This window comes from Amblyomma mixtum, chromosome 7 (genome assembly GCF_055824585.1).
Source record: "Amblyomma mixtum isolate Tamu chromosome 7, ASM5582458v1, whole genome shotgun sequence".
NCBI classification, from domain to species: Eukaryota; Metazoa; Arthropoda; class Arachnida; order Ixodida; family Ixodidae; genus Amblyomma; species Amblyomma mixtum.
In genome coordinates, this window is record NC_143018.1 from 1,880,092 (window position 1) to 1,898,015 (window position 17,924).

A 17,924-nucleotide genomic window follows, 5' to 3' on the forward strand; every position below is an offset into this window, starting at 1 on the left:
GAAATCGAGATGAGCGGCGGGTGCCTTCTGAAACGGGCTGTGTTCATAGAACAATGATAGCGGATTTTGAGGATGGAAAAAAGTTAGCAGTGGTTTAGCTGTGGTTAAATCTGGAGTGACGCGGTAGCTACAGCTGGCCCAGTGGTACTCGAGTCCACTTTCATGTACGAACGGATGACGGGTGCCCACGGCCTCTCTTTGTCTTCCTTCTTTCACTCCAACTTCCTCTCTTCCTGTACCGTTCGCTTCGGTTGTCCTCCGCGGAGTGGCTAGGCAACGGCTCAAGGTCGGTGCGACCACGGCAAAGAGGCGAAGCAGCTCGCGTAGCTATATGAGTGTAGCTATCGCTACATTTCTTCATATTGAGAGTTTTTTGCAGAAGGGATGCCGCAAGGCGGAGGGGAGCCGACGAGTCTCACGTGGGCTCTGCGGGTGGTCGATGTTCACGGCAAGTGAACACTTTCTGTGTGACCTTCATGTTCTTCAGTTGGTCGCTTCGACGACCGCTTTAAGCCTAACGTCGACTCAGGACGCCGTTGCCCTTACGGTGCTGGCGAGGCAAGTCGCCAGCCCCTGAGGCCCCGCACTGCGATAGGAGATCGATATGAGAAGTTGCCGTCGAAGGAGAGACTCTTCCGCGGGAGCAATTTTCCATCCAAGCCCGTTGGTTCGAGATTGATAAGTCTAAACGCAGCACTCGTACGAACGATAGCCATGAGGCAGGGGGACGCCAGGTTGGTGGCCCGAACGCAGGAAGAAAGCAGGATCACGAGGGAGGGGCTGCGAACTCAGCCAAGAAGGAGAGCAGGAAGATGGCGATGCGTTCGATGGAAACGCAGCAGGTTCATCTCACGCCTGGACTACATAAGGAGGACATCAAAAGCGGTCGGCATGCAGCAACGGGACGGTCTCGGAAATGGTGAAGAGGGCGGCAAGGATTGGCGCCGGCTGACGCAACAGATGACATCATCTTTATGAATAGGAAGCAGAACACCATTCTCATAGGCACCGACAGCCTCACCTTTTAGGAAAATTTAGGAAGTGATCACTTTACACTGCAAACGGTAATTGCCATTGGACCTTAAAGATGCACACGCTGACGCCGATCGATGGGGGAGTGGGACGCCTTCCGTCAGTTCCGGGAAAAAATTTCAACAAAAATACAGGACATCGAGAAATGCTAAGGGAAGTGCACACTCGTCAAGCGAACACTATGGTAAATGACGGGCATCAGTGCAAAGATGCATAAAATATATCAGATGGTTACGAAGTGCAGTATCGTTTTATTGGGTGTCTCAGTAGTAAGGCGCCCGTCTACCGAGCCGGAGTAACCGGGTTCGAACCCGGCCGAGGAGGCCGCGTTTCGATGGAGGCGAAACCCAGGAGGCCCCCGTGTGCTGTGCGATGTCAGTGCACGTTAAAGATCTTCAGGTGGTCGAAATCATTCCTAAGACCTCCAATACGGCACCTTTTTCTATCTGAATTCTTTCACTCCCACCTTCCTCCCCTTACGGCGCGGTTCAGGTGTCCGCCGAGATATGTGAGACATACTGCGCCATTTCCTTTCCTAAAAAAAAAACTTCCAAAAACCAATTCAAAAAAAAGAAACCACGACAAACGAGATGACTAGCCGCAAGTCTGCAAGTTAGCCAGCAGTGAAAGGCAATGAATTCAAATGAAACGACTACGGGTTAAATTCAACAAAGACAACTTATGACGCCTTGAAATGCTTTGGGAAAACAAAAAAATATCCTATCGATAATTCAAGCATGTGCAAACGGTGCGAAACGCCGAAGCTGTGCGAGACGCATGTTCTGCAGTGTGGAGGACGGATTTCGCAAAAAGTTATGCTTGCAGCGAAAATTAGGAGCTGTGTATCTAAATACTACATTTTTTCTTGCGAAAACTACCGAGCTAGGCGACGAACCATTAGCTCGACGTGGCTGTGACGGACAATAATAAAATTGCAACCCTTACAGCATTTTCTTCAGTAGCGAATCCATTAATGCTTCTTGAAACAATGTTCTATTAAGCAGCACGTTTAGTTCTCCATTTGAGGCGTTCTGATGAAATCATTGCTACAAATTTGTACCAGCACCGGTGCCACCGACCTTTAGTTGGAGTCGAGCATTCGACAGCCGACCATCCTCTTAGCGCATCTGTTTCTGGGCATACCAAATCCATCTTTTTCGAAACTGCTAGTTTTCTGAATACCTAAAGTAGGTTCTACAAACCTGTCTCATGTAATGCTCCTTGAAAAGCTCTTATGTACAAATATAAATGAAAAGCATAACGAATATATGTATTTTGAAGGTTTTCTCAGCGTTTGCAACAGCCAAGTTGTTTCCTCGAATAGTAGAGCATGCTCAAAATTCACATATACAAACTATACAAAAAAGTTACTCACTTGATGGCACTGTCGTGGTAATGGCTGGAGGGGGAGATCGGAGGTTGTTAGTTAGGAACACCAAATGCCACTTAAGAAGCGTTGTGCACGCAAAAAAGGCGTTTAAAGTAAAAGAACAAAGTCCATTGAAAGTCGCTAGACAAGGTGTTGATTTGAATATCTCAGCGTGTTTTTGGAGATATATGTTACATTAATTAAAGAATACAAACATAATTCAGTCTAAGAAAATTCTTGGCGATCCCTTGTGAATTTGACAACTTTTTTCTGGCCTTCCATTACTCAGCTCGCATTCATCTCATAAAACGGGAATTGTTTTTAAGTGCCTTCCAGTTATTCATTCCTTAAATTTGTTAGGAATTGAACTTCGTTCCCAAATTTGTCGCCATCTCTTGTTGAACATTTTAGTAAGGCTTTAGCTTGACTGTAAAACTAGGAATCTAACACATGTAAATTATTTTAGCTCATATTGTGAAGCAGGGAAGAATGTCTGAAACTCATTTCTAGCCACTCCCTTCTATATTGCCTTCGTCCCCAAAGGCATTCAAAATAAATGTAGTTTACTAGCTTAATACCCATTCAGAGCTGCCGCGCAGTGAATTCTGCTCAAAACAAGCATTAATTACTCATTTCCATAAATTGTAATGATATGTCGCTTCCAATTCCTTGGTGTATTTAAATAAGAACTGTCTTCCGCTGGATTTTCAGCTTCTGTCGCACACGTGCTTATCCGAGGTGCGTCGCCGGAGTAACGAGCGTACTTTCTCCCTGACAAGTGGTTCCAGAGTACCGCAGCCAAGAAAAATACCGGTGAGAAGGGAATATAACCTATGAACTCTGCCGACAGCCGGAGGCGCTACGTATTGAGTTCCCTAGTACCAGACCGGTAGGCTATATGCATGGCAGTATCCTGCAGTGTGACTCTCGCTGAATGTTGCTGTACGCATTGCAACAGGCTCTGTAGCCTAACGTCTATGTAATGAGCAGATCGCTGGCGCATTACATATGCAGTCAATAGATGACCTATGCATCGTGGAAACTGTCATATCGGAACAAAGTCTATGTTACAGGCCTCGTCTTGCCTGCTTTCTGATGGATATCTAACGGCCTTCGAAAAAGGGGATACAATTGCAACAACGTTGTTTTATTCAGCTGACATTTGGCTAGAAATTTTTATAATGAATGCACCTTTATGTCGGATATCGGAAACAGGCCGTGTGAACAGACCTCTTTCGTCTGAAGATCACTGTTTCGATGCCGATGCACGACTGAAACCGTCGAGCAGTGTTTCTCAAAAAGACACCTTCACTGATATCGCAAAAATAACCCTTTCGCAAAAGCTGCAGCAAGCTTTAACCGTATGATTTGAAAGGTTTAAGAACTGCTTAGTTCAAATTATGGCCGAAGAGCGGACCTTCGCCTGTGTTTTCGCTTAGAGAAATTGGTTAATACAACTTCTTCCCCACTGAATTGATCTGATTTTCGCTTTCCGGCAAGAACAGAGCAATCGCCCACAATTTTTTATTTCTGTAGTTCATAAAAAGACATTGCTACGATAAGTACAGTAAAATTGGGAAGGGTTTATTTGGAGACACTTGGTGTAGAGATATTGCACGCTCTCACACTGTGTTTAGGCGTGAATGTCGTCGCCCAGTCCGCCCTAAACGCGAAGTTAATGCTGCAAGTCTAGGGCATAATCAACAATCACAGAACATTCTACTCTGCCCTTACGCATCACACTTTTTGTAGCGTGAGCTACACTGGCAGAGGTTGAGCAGTTTCGTGTGTATCCTGGAGAGCCGTGCTGCTCATGCGCGAGGAGCAAGCAACGTCACTGAGCACATCTGGCGTGCCGAGCGCGGTATGTGACCCGAGTGTAAAACGTCGAAAACGCCAACACCAATAACAATGAACACCGCCGGCCTATGGCTTCAGCGTCGCGTTTCTGCCACCTACAAGCACGGTTCAGGCGTCCGCTGTGCCAGGGAGCCACTATGCGCACTTCCTTTCCTTAAAATGACCGGAGTGTAAAACGTTGTCAACGCCAATGAACACAACGAAAGCCAACATCCTATGACTTGAGCGCCGCGTTTCTTGCACAACGCTGTGAATGCTAACGCATGCAGCGCACACCTGTCACTAGCGCCACTTAGCTTAAAAGCCCAGTTGAGGTGACCACTGTTCCAAGAGGGCAGTTATACGCCTTCCCTCTTGATCAGGTGTCCACGAGATGCGGACACCTCACCATCGCGCTGCTACGTATATCCTGGCATAGCAGAGCTAAGCCACAATTTTTTGCCGACATAATGCTGCCTAAATGCACGCAAACTTTGTGATTTATGTAAACTTTAAGGAAGCCTTTACTTAATTGAAAGCATAAACGTTTCCTTTTTATTGCAACACGGCACTTTATATTCGAGAATTTTGTGGGGTAGGGGATAGGTCCTTCTGAGGGCTCGTTCGTGTTCTAAGATGGCTCCACACCGTCTAGTGACTGCGTCCAGTTCCCCTTCGGTGCGCACCTCCCGGTTGGCGTATGCTCGGGCGTTGGCGTCCGCACATTGGTTCCCTTTGACAGCCTCATGGCCTGGTGTCCACGTCATGGAGCATCTCGTAAAGGTGATTGTCCTCGCCCTGAGTACGTGAATGGCTGCAGTGGATATGCGCCCACTGCTGTACCTTCTGCACACCTCTTGCGAGTCTGTAAAGATGTGTGCATGGGGCTCGTCACTCTGCTGGGTGATGGCGAGTGCAATTGCTGCTTCCTCAGCGACGAGGATGTTGGTTTTTATCGAAGCGCAGTTGATTCCCCTGAGCTGGTGATCCACTACGCTGCCTACCGAGCCGTATCGGTGTCAACGTATAATACGTCTTTTGCCCCGGCGAAGCTTCTTTCGTGGAATTCGGATCTTGTCTTTCTTCTCGCCTTATGTATATCTGGATGCATCTTTTTCGGAATCTTTCTTTGGAGGAGAAATTCTAGGGGCCCGTGTACTGTGCGATGTCAGTGCACGTTAAAGAACCCCAGGTGGTCGAAATTTCCGGAGCCCTCCACTACGGCGTCTCTCATAGCCTTAGTCGCTTTGGGACGTTAAACCCCATAAACCAAACCAAACCTTTTTCGGAATCAGACTGATCTCAATGATCCTCCTGATTTCATTTGGAACGTTCGCTGTGCTGTTGATTTTTTTCAAAGCGTCCCTCATGCGCAGCAACCGCAGTGTGTTTCTGCCCGTTTCGGACAGCATCAGCCTTGTTTTCTGCGCAAGAAGGTTTAAGGAATTTCTCCGTTGAAGTGCTGACCGGCAGTCCGAGAACTCATTTCTATGCTTTTTGAGAATTGCCTCTCAACTGCTCTTTTTCTTAATCGAGCGGTGTTTGGTAGGGCACGCCGTATGAGCTAATCCAATCATTGAGGTGCCCACTGCTCGAAAGGGCCAGATATGCGCCTTTCGTTTGCTTTTGAGGTTCCGGCTCTTTATTGGTTTCGTAGCTTAAAGCGCGTCTAAGGTGTCCTGTGTCCCAGGGGGCAGTTATGCGCCTTTCCTTTGCTTTCGTAGCTGCCGCACTCATCTGTTTTGAACCATAAAGCGCGACGAAGGTGTCCACAGTCCCAAGGAAGTGGGTGGGGGGGGGGGAGGCTACTGACCACGAGGGCCTGTACTAGCCTACATCTGTCTTCTTCCTTCATAACTCTTCTTCTGTCGGAAATTCTTGCAATCATTCTGGTGATCTGTGCTGTGGTATTTGCTAGCTGTCTGATTGTGCGATCAATACGACGGTTGCTTTGGGTCCACACGCCAAGGATTTTAACTTTCGATACTACCGGAATCTTCGTTTCCCCTATGTAGATATCTACGGAGTTTTGCAGATTGAGCACCTCGGATTTGTCAGGGGAGCATGCAAGTCCGTAGTGTTGGGCGTATGCGTTGACCGTGTCTGCTGCTCGCTGAAGAAGCTCTTGTTTTTCTCCTAAAGATCCCCTTGTCACCCAGATTGTGATATCTGCGTAGATGGCATGCCTGATTCCTTCAATTTCTTCGAGCGCCCTTGCTAATCCAATCATTGAGGTCCCCACTGCTCGAAAGGGCCAGATATGCGCCTTTCGTTTGCTTTTGAGGTTCCGGCTTTTTATTGGTTTCGTAGCTTAAAGCGCGTCTAAGGTGTCCAGTGTCCCAGGGGGGCAGTTATGCGCCTTTCCTTTGCTTTCGTAGCTGCCGCACTCATCTGTTTCGAACCATAAAGCGCGACGAAGGTGTCCACAGTCCCAAGGAAGTGGGTGGGGGGGGGGGGGGGGGGGGGAAGGCTAATTGTGCGCCTTTGCTTTGCTTTCTCAGCTGCCGCACTCCATTCGTTTCCTAGCTTCAAGCGTGACTAAGGTGTCTACTTTTGCAGGGAGCCAGTTACGCGCCTCTCTCCTTTCGAAGCTAGTGTGTCCACTGTCCTTGGGGCCCAGTTGTGCTCCTTTCTTAGGCTTCTGAAGCTCCCGCTCTTCCCGCAGGGCGCTGTGGTTTACGCTTACAAATCTTCATTGGGCACAATAGCAGTGGCAATTGTTAGTAGATAACAGAGCTCGAAGTTGGATAAGTTTGTGCACGACTGCATGTCGACCGCTCATTCTGCAGGAGTTACGAAAGACTGGCGTTATTGACTGCATCAGCATCTTTTCACATGCTGCATCGTGCATTGCTGTCACCAGTCTATATACACTGCGAGACAAAAAGTATGAATTTTTTTCTGCAGTTCTGCTCACAAATTCCAAAGGAAACTAACATACTTGAAACACTTCGACAAAATCACTGAAATAAACCAAAGCGGATACGTATTTTCAAAGCTGGAGTAGACCCATGTCATAGCGACCAGGCGGTCGTTATAGTCGGTCGCCAGTGGTAATAAAAATGTTGCCGTAGTACATGCATTCCATGCTGTTGAAATCGAGATGAGCGGCTGGTGCATTCTGAAAAGGGCTATGTTCTCAAAACAATGGTAGTGGATTTTGAGGATGGAAAACAATTGGCTCTGGCTTAGCTGTGCTTAAACCTGGAGTTACGCGATAGCTACAGCTGGCCGAGTGGAAGTCGAGCCCAATTGCAAAGTTACTCTTTCGCCGCGTCGTTACGGCCCCTCTTTCTGTTTCCTGCACTCCCACTTGCACGCTTCCTGTACGAACGGATGACAGGTGTCCACAGAGATGTGCGAGAGAGTTGCTGCGTAATTTCCTTTTCTCAAATACAAGTTCCATTCTCTTCATCACGGCCGCTTTTTGTCTTTCTTCTTTCACTCCCACTTCCTCTCTTCCCGTACGGTGCGGTTCGGGAGTACACCGCGGCGGTGGCTAGGTCGGTGCGACCACAGCCGAGGTACAAACACGGCGAAGTGCGACCACAGCAAAGAGGCGAAGCAGCTGGCGTAGGTATAGGAGTGTACCTATCGCTAGAAAAAAAAATTTTCGCATTGACAGCTTCTTCCAGAAGGGTTGCCGCAAGACCGAGGCGAGCCGACGCGTCTCACATGGGCTCAGCGGGTTATCGATGTTCACGGCAAGTGAACACTATTTTTGTGCTACCTTCACGATCTTCAGTTGGTCCCTTCGATGACCGCTTTAAGCCTAACGTCGACTCAGGACGCCGCTGCCCTTACGGTGCTGGCGAGGCAAGTCGCCAGCCCCTGAGGCCCCGTACTGCGATAGGAGATCGATATGAGAAGTTGCCGTCGAAGGAGAGACTCTTCCGCGGGAGCAATTTTCCATCCAAGCCCGTTGGTTCAAGATTGATAAGTCTAAACGCAGCGCTCGTACGAACGATAGCCATGAGGCAGAGGGACGCCAGGATGGTGGCCCGAACGCAGGAAGAAAGCAGAGTCACGAGCGAGGGGCTGCGAACACAGCTAAGAAGGAGAGGAGGAAGATGGCGATGCGTTCGATGGAAACACAGCAGGTTCGTCTCACGCCCGGACTACATAAAGTCGTGATTAGGCCAAAGGGAGGACATCAAAAGCGGTCGGCATGCAGTAATGGGACGGTCTCGGGGCTGATGCAACAGACGACATCATCTTTATGAATAACAAGCAAAACACCATTCCCGTAGGCACCGACGCCTTCCGTGAGTTCCGGGAAAAAAATTGCAACAAAAATACAGGACATCGAGGAGTGCGTAAGGAAACTCCAAGTGCACACTCGTAACGCGACAATTGTGGTAAATGACGCGCATCAGCGCAAAGATGCATAAAAGATATCACTTGGTTACGAAGTGCAGTCTCGTTTTATTGGGTGGCTCAGTAGTATGGCGCCCGTTTACCGCGCCGGAGTACCCGAGTTCGAACCCGGCCGCGGAGGCCGCCTTTCGATGGGAGCGAAACGCAGGAGGCGCCCGTATGCTGTGCGATGTCAGTGCACGTTAAAGATCCTCAGGTGGTCGAAATCATTCCGGAGACCTCCACTATGGCAGCTTTTTCTGCCCGTGTACTCTGCGATGTGAGTGCACGTTAAAGAACCCCAGGTGGTCGAAATTTCGTGAGCCCTTAACTACGGCGTCTCTCAAAGCCTGAGTCTCTTTGGGACGTTAAACTCCATAAACATAAACATAACAGGTATCTTCCTTCTTTCACTCCCACCTTCCTCCCTTTCCTTACGGCGCGGTTCAGGTGTCTGCCGAGATATGTGAGACAGATACTGCGCCATTTCCTTTCCTCAAAAAAAAACAAATTTAGCAAAAAAACAATTTTAAAAAAAAACACCAGTACAAACGAGATATGACTAGCCGCAAGTCTCCATGTTAGCCGGCAGTACGACTACGGTTTAAATTAAATAAAGACAACTTATGACGCCTCGAAATACCTTGGGAGAACAATATGCTATCGATATTTCAAGCACATGCAAGCGATGCAAAACGCCGAAGCTGTGCTTGCAGCGCAAAATAGGGAGCTGTGTATCTAAATACTATATTTTTTCTTGCGAAAACTACCGAGCTAGGCGACAAACCATTAGCTCGGCGTGGCTCTGACGGGCAATAATTATTATAAACTTGCAGCCCTTGCAGCATTTTCTTCAGTAGCCAATCAATTAATACTTCTTGAAGCAATGCTCTATTGAGCAGCAGCGTTCGTTCTCCATTTGAGGCGTGCTGATGAAATCATTGCTACAAATTTGTACCAGCAGCGGTGCCATCGACCTTTACTTGGAGTCAAGCATTCGACAGCCGACCATCCTCTTAGCGCATCTGCTTCTGGGCATACCAAATCCATCTTTTTCGAAACTGCTAGTTTTGTGAATACCTAAAGTAAGTTCTACAAACCTGTCTCATGTAATGCTCCTTGAAAAGCTCTTATGTACAAATATGATGAAGGAAATGAAAAGCATAACGAATATAAGTATTTTGAAGGTTTTTTCAGCGTTTGCAACAGCTAACATATACAAACTATACAAAAAAGTTACTCACTTGTACAAACTATACAAAAAAGTTACTTGTACAAACTATACAAAAAAGTTACTCACTTGATGGCACTGTCGTGGTAGAAGCTGGAGGGGGAGATCGGAGGTGTTTAGTTAGGAACACCAAATGCCACTTAAGAAGCATTGTGCACGCAAAAAAGGCGTTTAAAGTAAAAGAACAAAAGTCCATTGAGAGTCGCTAGACAAGGTGTTGATTTGAATATCTCAGCGTGTTTTTGGAGATATATGTTACATTATTAAAGAATACAAACATATAATTCTGTCTAAGAAAATTCTTGGCGATCCCTTGTGGAAGTTCAATTTTAGGAATGAATAACTGAATAAGTTCTTAAACAGAATTTAATGTGATGTTTGTATTCTTTAATTAATGTAACATATACCGCCATAAACATATCTCTCTTGTTGAAGATTTCAGTATGGCCTTAGTTGCGCTGTAAAACTAGGAATTGTAACACAGGTAAATTATTTTAGCTAATAATGTGAAGCAGGGAAGAATTCATGTCTGAAACTCATTTCTAGTCACTGCCTTCTATAATGCTTTTGTCCCTAATGTCATTCAAAATGAATGTAGTACCACAGAAGTTGGTCTCGCACGGCGCGTCGTAGCTTAATACCCAATGAGAGCTGCCGCGCACTGAATTCTGCTCCAAACAAGCATTAATTACTCATTGCCATGAATAAGACTAGAAATCTAATGTGCGGAACTTTCTGGGAATGTTTGCACCACAAAGAAAAATTGCAATGGTAGGTCGCTTCCAATTCCTTGGTGTATTAAAATAAGAACTCTTCTTCCGCTAGATTTTCAACTTCTGTCGCACACGTGCTTATCCCAGGTGCGTCGCCGGAGTAACGAGCGTAGTGTCCTGCAGTGCGACTCTCGCTCTGTTGCTGTATGCATTGCAACAGGCTCCGTGGGCTGACGGCTATGTAAGGAACAGATCGCTTGCGCATTACAGATGCTGTCAATAGATGACCTATGCATCGTGGGCACTATCATATCAGAACGAAGTCCATGTTACAGGCATCGTCTTACGTGTTTTCTGATGGCTATTTAACGGCCTTCGAAAAAGGGGATACAATTGCAACAACGTTATATGATTCAGCTTACATTTGGCTAGGAAGATCACTGTTTCGATGCCGATGGACGACTGAAACCCTCAAACAGTGTTTCACCTTCACTCTGATCTCGCAAAAATAACCCTTTCGCAAAAACTGCAGCAATCTTGAACCGTATGATTAACTGTTTATGAACTGCTTAGTTCAAATTATGGCCGAAGAGCGGGCCTTCGCTTGTGTTTTCGCTTAGAGAAATTGGTGAAAATGCCTTCTTCCACACTGAATTCATCTGATTTTTACTTTCCGGCAAGAAGAAAGCAATCGCCCACAGTTGGGTCATTAAAATAGATTACTACGATAAGTACAGTAAATTTGGGAAGGCTTTATTGGCTGACACTTGGTGCACAGATATTGCATGCTCCCACACTGTGTTTAGGCGTGAATGTCGTAGCCCAACCCGCCCTAAACGCGAAGTTAATGCTGCAAGTCTAGGCCATAATCAACAATCATAGAACATATTCTACTCTTCCCTTAGGCACGGCACATTTTGTACCGTGAGCTACACTGACAGAGGTTGAGCATTTTCGCGTGGGTCCTGGAGAGCCGTGCTGCTCATGCGCGATAAGCAAGTGACGTCAATGCGCACAGCTGGCGTGCCTCGCCGCGCGCGCTCGCCTTCCTTTCTTTACAATGATTGGAGTGGAAAACGTCGAAAACACCAACGCCAATAAAAATGAACACCGACGGCCTATGGCTTCAGCGTCGCGTTTCTGGCAGCTATCAACACGGTTCAGGCGTCCACTGACCCAGGGATCCATTATGCTCCCTTCCTTCCCTTAAAATGATCGGAGTGTAGTGTAAAACGTTGTCAACGCCAACGCCAATGAACACAACGAAAGCCGACGTCCTATGACTTCAGCGCCGCGTTTCTTGCACAACGCTGTCAATGCCAACGCATGCAGCCTACACCTGTCACTACCGCCACTTAGCGTCAGGTGTTTAGGAGGATTTAATACGCTAGATCTGGGCCTTGGGCCCCTTGACTGTTTTAATAAATGTTTACCAACCAACCAACCGCCACTTAGCTTAAAGCACAGTTGAGGTGTCCACTGCTCCAAGAAGGCAGTATACGCCTTACCTCTGGTTCAGGTGTCCACTAGATGTGGACACTTCACCCTAACCACACACTGCTACGCATACCCTGGCATAGCAGAGCTAAGCCACTGTCAACTTTTTGCCGACACAATGCTGCCTAAATGGACAAACTTTGATTTATGTAACCTCTAAGGAAGGCTTTAACTTAACTGAAAGCAACTTGTTTACTATTTTAGTAAATACTTGCTTAAACGTTTTTTTTATTTTAACACGCCACTTTATATTCGAGAATTTTTTTTTATTTCTACCACGTTTGTTACGTGATTCTGGCTGTCCTTGGTAGCCCTTTCGTTTTTATTTGCGGAGTTTACCTAAGACTCTTTGGAAATTCTAAAGTATGCTTGGCGAAAGCCTTGCGTTGAACCCACTGCCGGCTTCCCGCATGTGCGGTTTTTATTGTCTTTGGTGACTGCGGTCACTTCTCACTTTTTTATTGTAGTGTTTTAGAGCGCAGCTCTTTGCCGCTCTTTTCGCGGCGTTGCCGTCGCCGTTCGGCGTTCATCGTGTTCAATGACGTTGGCGTTGACGTTTTACGCACCGATCATTTTGAGGAAAGGAAGAGCGCAAACTGGCTCCCTGGGTCAGTGGACGCCTGAATCGCGCTGTTCTGTTGTTGATGCGGCCGTATGACCCGTTGCCTAGCAACCGTTCCGGCGGACACCGAACCGCACCCTATAGGAAGAGCTGAAGTGAGAGCGAAATCAAAAAGACAGACGGGCCGTAGTGAAGGAAATGAAAATTGCATTTGAGGAAGGGAAATTACGCAGCAACTGTCTCGCATATCTTGGTGGACACCAGTCATTCGTTTGTAGAGTAAAGGAGGAAGTGGGAGTGAGAGAAGAAACAGAAAGAGGGGCCGTAATGAATAAAATGAATTTAGGAAAGGAAATTGCGCAGGAGGTTGCACCGCCGCGCGGAGAGGCCACAGTTGACACGATTTCAGCGACCACGGATGGACACCGCGAGCGTGGACGGACACCGCGAGCACGGACAGACAATGCGAGCAGGGAGGGAGGCAGCGAGCATGAGCAAACTGTGGCGATCAGAGAGGGACGCGCTGGATATCCAGTTTCCCGAATGCAATAAACGTTAAGACGCGAACGCGCGTACAGTTGACCGATGCACCATAGATTCCGCTCCCTAACCATAGAGAGCGGAATCTGTGGTGCATCGGTCAACTGTACGCGCGTTCGCGTCTTAACGTTTATTGCATTCGGGAAACTGGATATCCAGCGCGTCCCCCTCTGATCGCCACAGTTTGCTCACCCATAGAACGCTGCTGTGTACTGCCGCTGATCTGCTACAATATTAACCTGCTGCCCACACCCAGGGAGCTAGGTATGCAATCTTCCTTTCCTTAAAATCATCTGTCTAAAACGTTAACGCGGACGACAGTGAACAGAATGAACGCCGACGGCCTTAGGCTTCAGCGATACATTTCTGCCACTGTGTTCTCAATGCAGACACATGTAGCTCGCATGTGTCACTACCGACGCAACTTAAACCACGACTGAGGTGTCCACTGTCCGAGAAGGCCAGATATGCGCCTTTCGTTTGCTTTTGAGGTTCCGGCTCTTCATTGGTTTCGTAGCTCAAAGCGCGTCTAAGGTGTCCACTGCCCCAGGGGAAGGGGGGGGGGGGGGGGGGACAGTTATGCGCCTTTCCTTTGCTTTGGCAGCTGTTGCTCTCATCGGTTTTGAACCATAAAGCGCGACGAAGGTGTCCACAGTCCCAAGGGAGAGGGTTGGGGGGGGGGGGGGATAGTTATGCGCCTTTCCTTTGCTTTCTCAGCTGCCGCGCTCCATTCGTTTCATAGCTAAGCTGTCCACTTTCGCAGGCAGCCAGTTACGCGCCTCTCCACCCCTTTCGAAGCTATTGCTATTCATTGGTTTCGTAGCTTAAAGCACTAATAGTGTGTCCACTCTCTTTGGGGCCCAGTTGTGCGCCTTTCTTAGGCTTCTGAAGCTCCCGCTCTTCCCGCAGTACGTAGTGTAGTTTTCGCTTACAAGTCTTCATTGGGCACAACAGCAGTGGCAATTGTTAATGGAGAACAGAGCTCGCAGTTCCAGCGCTCTAGACAAGTTTGTGCACGACTGCATGTTGTCCGCTCGCTCTCCTGGCGTTACGAAAGACTGGTCTTCCTGAGTGCATCATTTCACATGCTGTATCCTGCATTGCTGTTACCCGTCTATATACACTATGAGACAAAAAGTATGAATGTTTTTTTTTACTGTAATTCTGCTGATAAAAAAGAAATTCCAAAGCGAACTAAGATACTGGAAACACTTCGACGAAGTCACTGAAGTAAACCAAAGCTAATAAGTATTTTCAAAGATGCACTAGACCCATCCGATACAGGCCAGGTGGTCGTTATAGTCGTTGAACGCCAGTGGTAATAAAACTGTTGCCACAGTACTTGCATTCTATACTGCTGAAATCAAGATGAGCGGCGGATGCATTCTGAAACGGGCTAAGTTCTCATAACAATGATAGTGGATTTTGGGGATGGAAAAGAACTTGCTGTGGTTTAGCTATGGTTAAGCCTGGAGTGACGTGATAACTACAGCTGGCAGAGTGGAGCTCGAGTCCACTTGCGAAGTTGGTCTTCCGCCGCTTCGTTACGACCCTTCTTTCTGTTTCGTTCACTCCCACTTGAAGTTGGTCTTCCGCCGCTTCGTTACGACCCTTCTTTCTGTTTCGTTCACTCCCACTTCCACCCTTCCAGTACGAACGGATGACGGGTGTCCACAGAGATGTGTCACGCAGTTACTGCGTAATTTCCTTTTCTCAAATACAAGTTCCATTGTCTTCATCACGACCCCTCTCCCTAACTCCAACTTCCTCTCTTCCTGTACCGTTCGGTTCGGGTGTCCACCGCGGCGGTGGCTAGGCAACGGCTCAAGGTCGGTGCGACCACGGCAGAGGTACAAACACGGCGAAGTGCGACCACAGCTACAGGAGCGTAGCTGTCGCTACAAAAAAAATTTCTTCGCATTTAGAGTTTTTTTGCAACCGCAAGGCCGAGGCGAGCCGACGCGTCTGACATGGGCTCGGCGGGTAGTCGACGTTCACGGCAAGTGCACACTATTTTTGTACGACCTTCACGATCTTCAGTTGGTCGCTTCGATGACCGCTTTAAGCCTAACGTCGACTCAGGGCGCCGCTGCCCTTACGGTGCTGGCGAGGCAAGTCGCCAGCCCCTGAGGCCCAGTACTGCGATACGAGATCGATATGAGAAGTTGCCGTCGATGAAGAGACTCTTCCGCGGGAGCAATTTTCTATCCAAGCCCGTTAGTGGGACGCCAGGATGGTGGCCCGAACGCAAGAAGAAAGCAGGATCACGAGCGAGGGGCTGCGAACTGAGCTAAGAAGGAGAGCAGGAAGATGGCGATGCGTTCGATAGAAACGCAGGAGGTTCATCTCACGCCCGGACTAGGCCAAAGAGAGGACATCAAAAGCGGCCGGCATGCAGTAATGAGACGGTCTGGTAAAGAGGGCGGCAAGGATTGCGCCGGCTGACGCAACAGATGACATATTTATGAATAGGAAGCATAGGAAGTTTAGGAAGTGATCACTTTATACTGGAAACTGTAATTGCCGTTGGACCTTAAAGACGCACACGCTGACGCCGATCGTGCGTGGAGTGGGACGCCTTCCGTCAGTTCCGGGAAAAAATTGCAACAAAAATAGATGACATCGAGGAGTGCGTAAGGAAACTTAAGTGCACACTCGTAAAGCGACCACTATGATAAATGGCGGGCATCAGTACAAAGATTCATAAAAGATACATGGTTACGAAATGCAGTGTCGTTTTAATAAACGACAAAAAATGACGCTATCGGTACGGCGAGAAAGGCCGAAGCTGTCGGAGACGCCTCTTCTGCAAGTTTTACCCTCTGAAGGGCGGATTTCGCAAAAAGTTATGCTTTCAGCCGGAAAATAGGCAGCTGTCCACCTAACTACTATATTGTTGCTTTCGAAAACTACCGAGCTAGGCGACAAACCATTAGCTCGACGTGGCTCTGTCGAAAAATAATTATAAACTTGCAACCTTTCCAGCAATTTTCTTCAGTTGCCAATGCATCAATACTCCTTGAAGCAATTTTCTATTAAGCAACACGTTTTGTTCTCCATTTGAGGCGTGTTGATGAAATTATTGTACAGATTTGTCCCAGCGCCGGTGCCATTGACTTTTACTTTGATTCAAGCATTCGACAGCACTATCCTCATAGCGCATCTGCTTCTGGGCATACCAGGTCTATCTTTTTCGAAACTGCTAGTTGTCTGAATACCTAAAATAAGTTCTGCAAACCTGTCTCATGTAATGCTCCTTGAAAAGCTCTAATGTACAAAAATATTGAAGCAAATGGAAAGCATAAAGAATTTATGTATTTTGAAGGTTCTTTCAGCATTTGCAAAAGGTACCTTGTGTCCTCGCATAGTAGAGCATGCTCTAAATTCACATATACAAACTATACAAAAAAGTTACTCACTTGATGGCTCTGTTGTAGTTGTGGCTGGAGGGGGAGATCGGAGGTTGTTTAGTTAGGAACACCAAATGCCACTTAAGAAGCATTGTGCACGCAAAAAAAGGGTTTAAGGTATAACAACAGAGTCCATTGAAAGTCGCCAGACAAGGTGTTGATTTGAATATCTCAGCATGTTTATGGCGATATATTTTTCATTATTTAAAGAATACAAACATTACATTAAATTCTGTCTAAGAAAATTCTTGGCGATCCCTTGTGGATTTATGACAACTTTTTTTTGGCCTTCCATATCTCAGCTCTCATTCATCTCACAAAACGGGAATCGTTTTTAAGTGCCTTCCAGTTATTCATTCATGGAAGGAATTTGTTGGTGACAAATTTGGGAACGAAGTTCAAGTAGCAGGTAACAATAAGTAAGTAACAATAAATTTAAGTATATTGAAGGGTCTTTCAGCGTTTGCAACAGCTACCTTGTTTGCTCGGATAGTAGAGCATGCTCAAAATTCACATATATAAAAAAGTTACTCAGTTGATGTCTCAACCACTTGCTGTGTCGTGGTTGTGGCTGGAGGGGGAGATCGAAGTTCGTTAGGGACACCAAATGCCACTTAAGAAGCATTATGGACGCAAAAAAGGGGTTTAAAGAAAAACAACGAAGTCCATTGAAAGTCGCTACACAAGGTGTTGATTTGAATATGTCAGCATGTTTCTGGAGATGTATTTCACATTAATTAAAGAATGCAAATATTACATTACATTCTGTTTAAGAAAATTCTTGGCGATCCCTTGTGGATTTTTAACTACTCTGGCCATCCATACCTCACCTCGCATTCATCTCACAAAACGGGAATCGTTTTTAAGTGCAATCATTACAACGTTCGGCCTTTTCGAGTACCTCCGCATGCCATTTGGTCTCCGTAACCCTGGCCAGACGTTTCAACGCTGCGTTGACAGTTACACGGGGTCTACCTTTCTGCATGGCCTACATCGATGATCTTGTATGCATCCACGACACAGAGCAGCACTTGCAACACCTCCTGCAGCTATTTCAACGGCTCTCTGATTACGGCCTGATCATCAACAGAGCAAAATGTGAACTTGGCCAAGTCTGAGCTTGACTTCCTTGGTCACCGTGTCAACCGCTCCGGCATCCGGCCTCTCCCATCAAAAGTCCAGGCCATTCAAGACTTTCCGCAGTCTGCCTCAGTCCGCAAACTCCGTGAATTTTTCGGCCTTATCAATTTTTATCGCCGTTTTATCCCTCACTGTGGTGCACTCCTCAAACCGTTGACAGACATGCTTCAAGGCAAGAAAACAAACTCCGCACATCTCACGTGGTCTTCAGCTGCTCTGGATTCTTTCCTGGCCG

The 17,924-nt window shown here is 47.1% G+C and overlaps 1 protein-coding gene across 1 annotated transcript in view; it reads right to left on the reverse strand.

The window, feature by feature from the left end:
* Window positions 1–17,924, reverse strand: part of LOC149334794 (uncharacterized) — a 147,662-nt gene that overhangs the window by 47,242 nt on the left and 82,496 nt on the right. The window contains exons 39-41 of the mRNA XM_089551404.1: window positions 16,559–16,582; window positions 9,897–9,920; window positions 2,408–2,431 (exon numbers count right to left, since the gene is read on the reverse strand). Coding sequence (XP_089407530.1) covers window positions 2,408–2,431; window positions 9,897–9,920; window positions 16,559–16,582 — 72 coding nt within the window. The remainder of the gene's footprint in view (window positions 1–2,407; window positions 2,432–9,896; window positions 9,921–16,558; window positions 16,583–17,924) is intronic.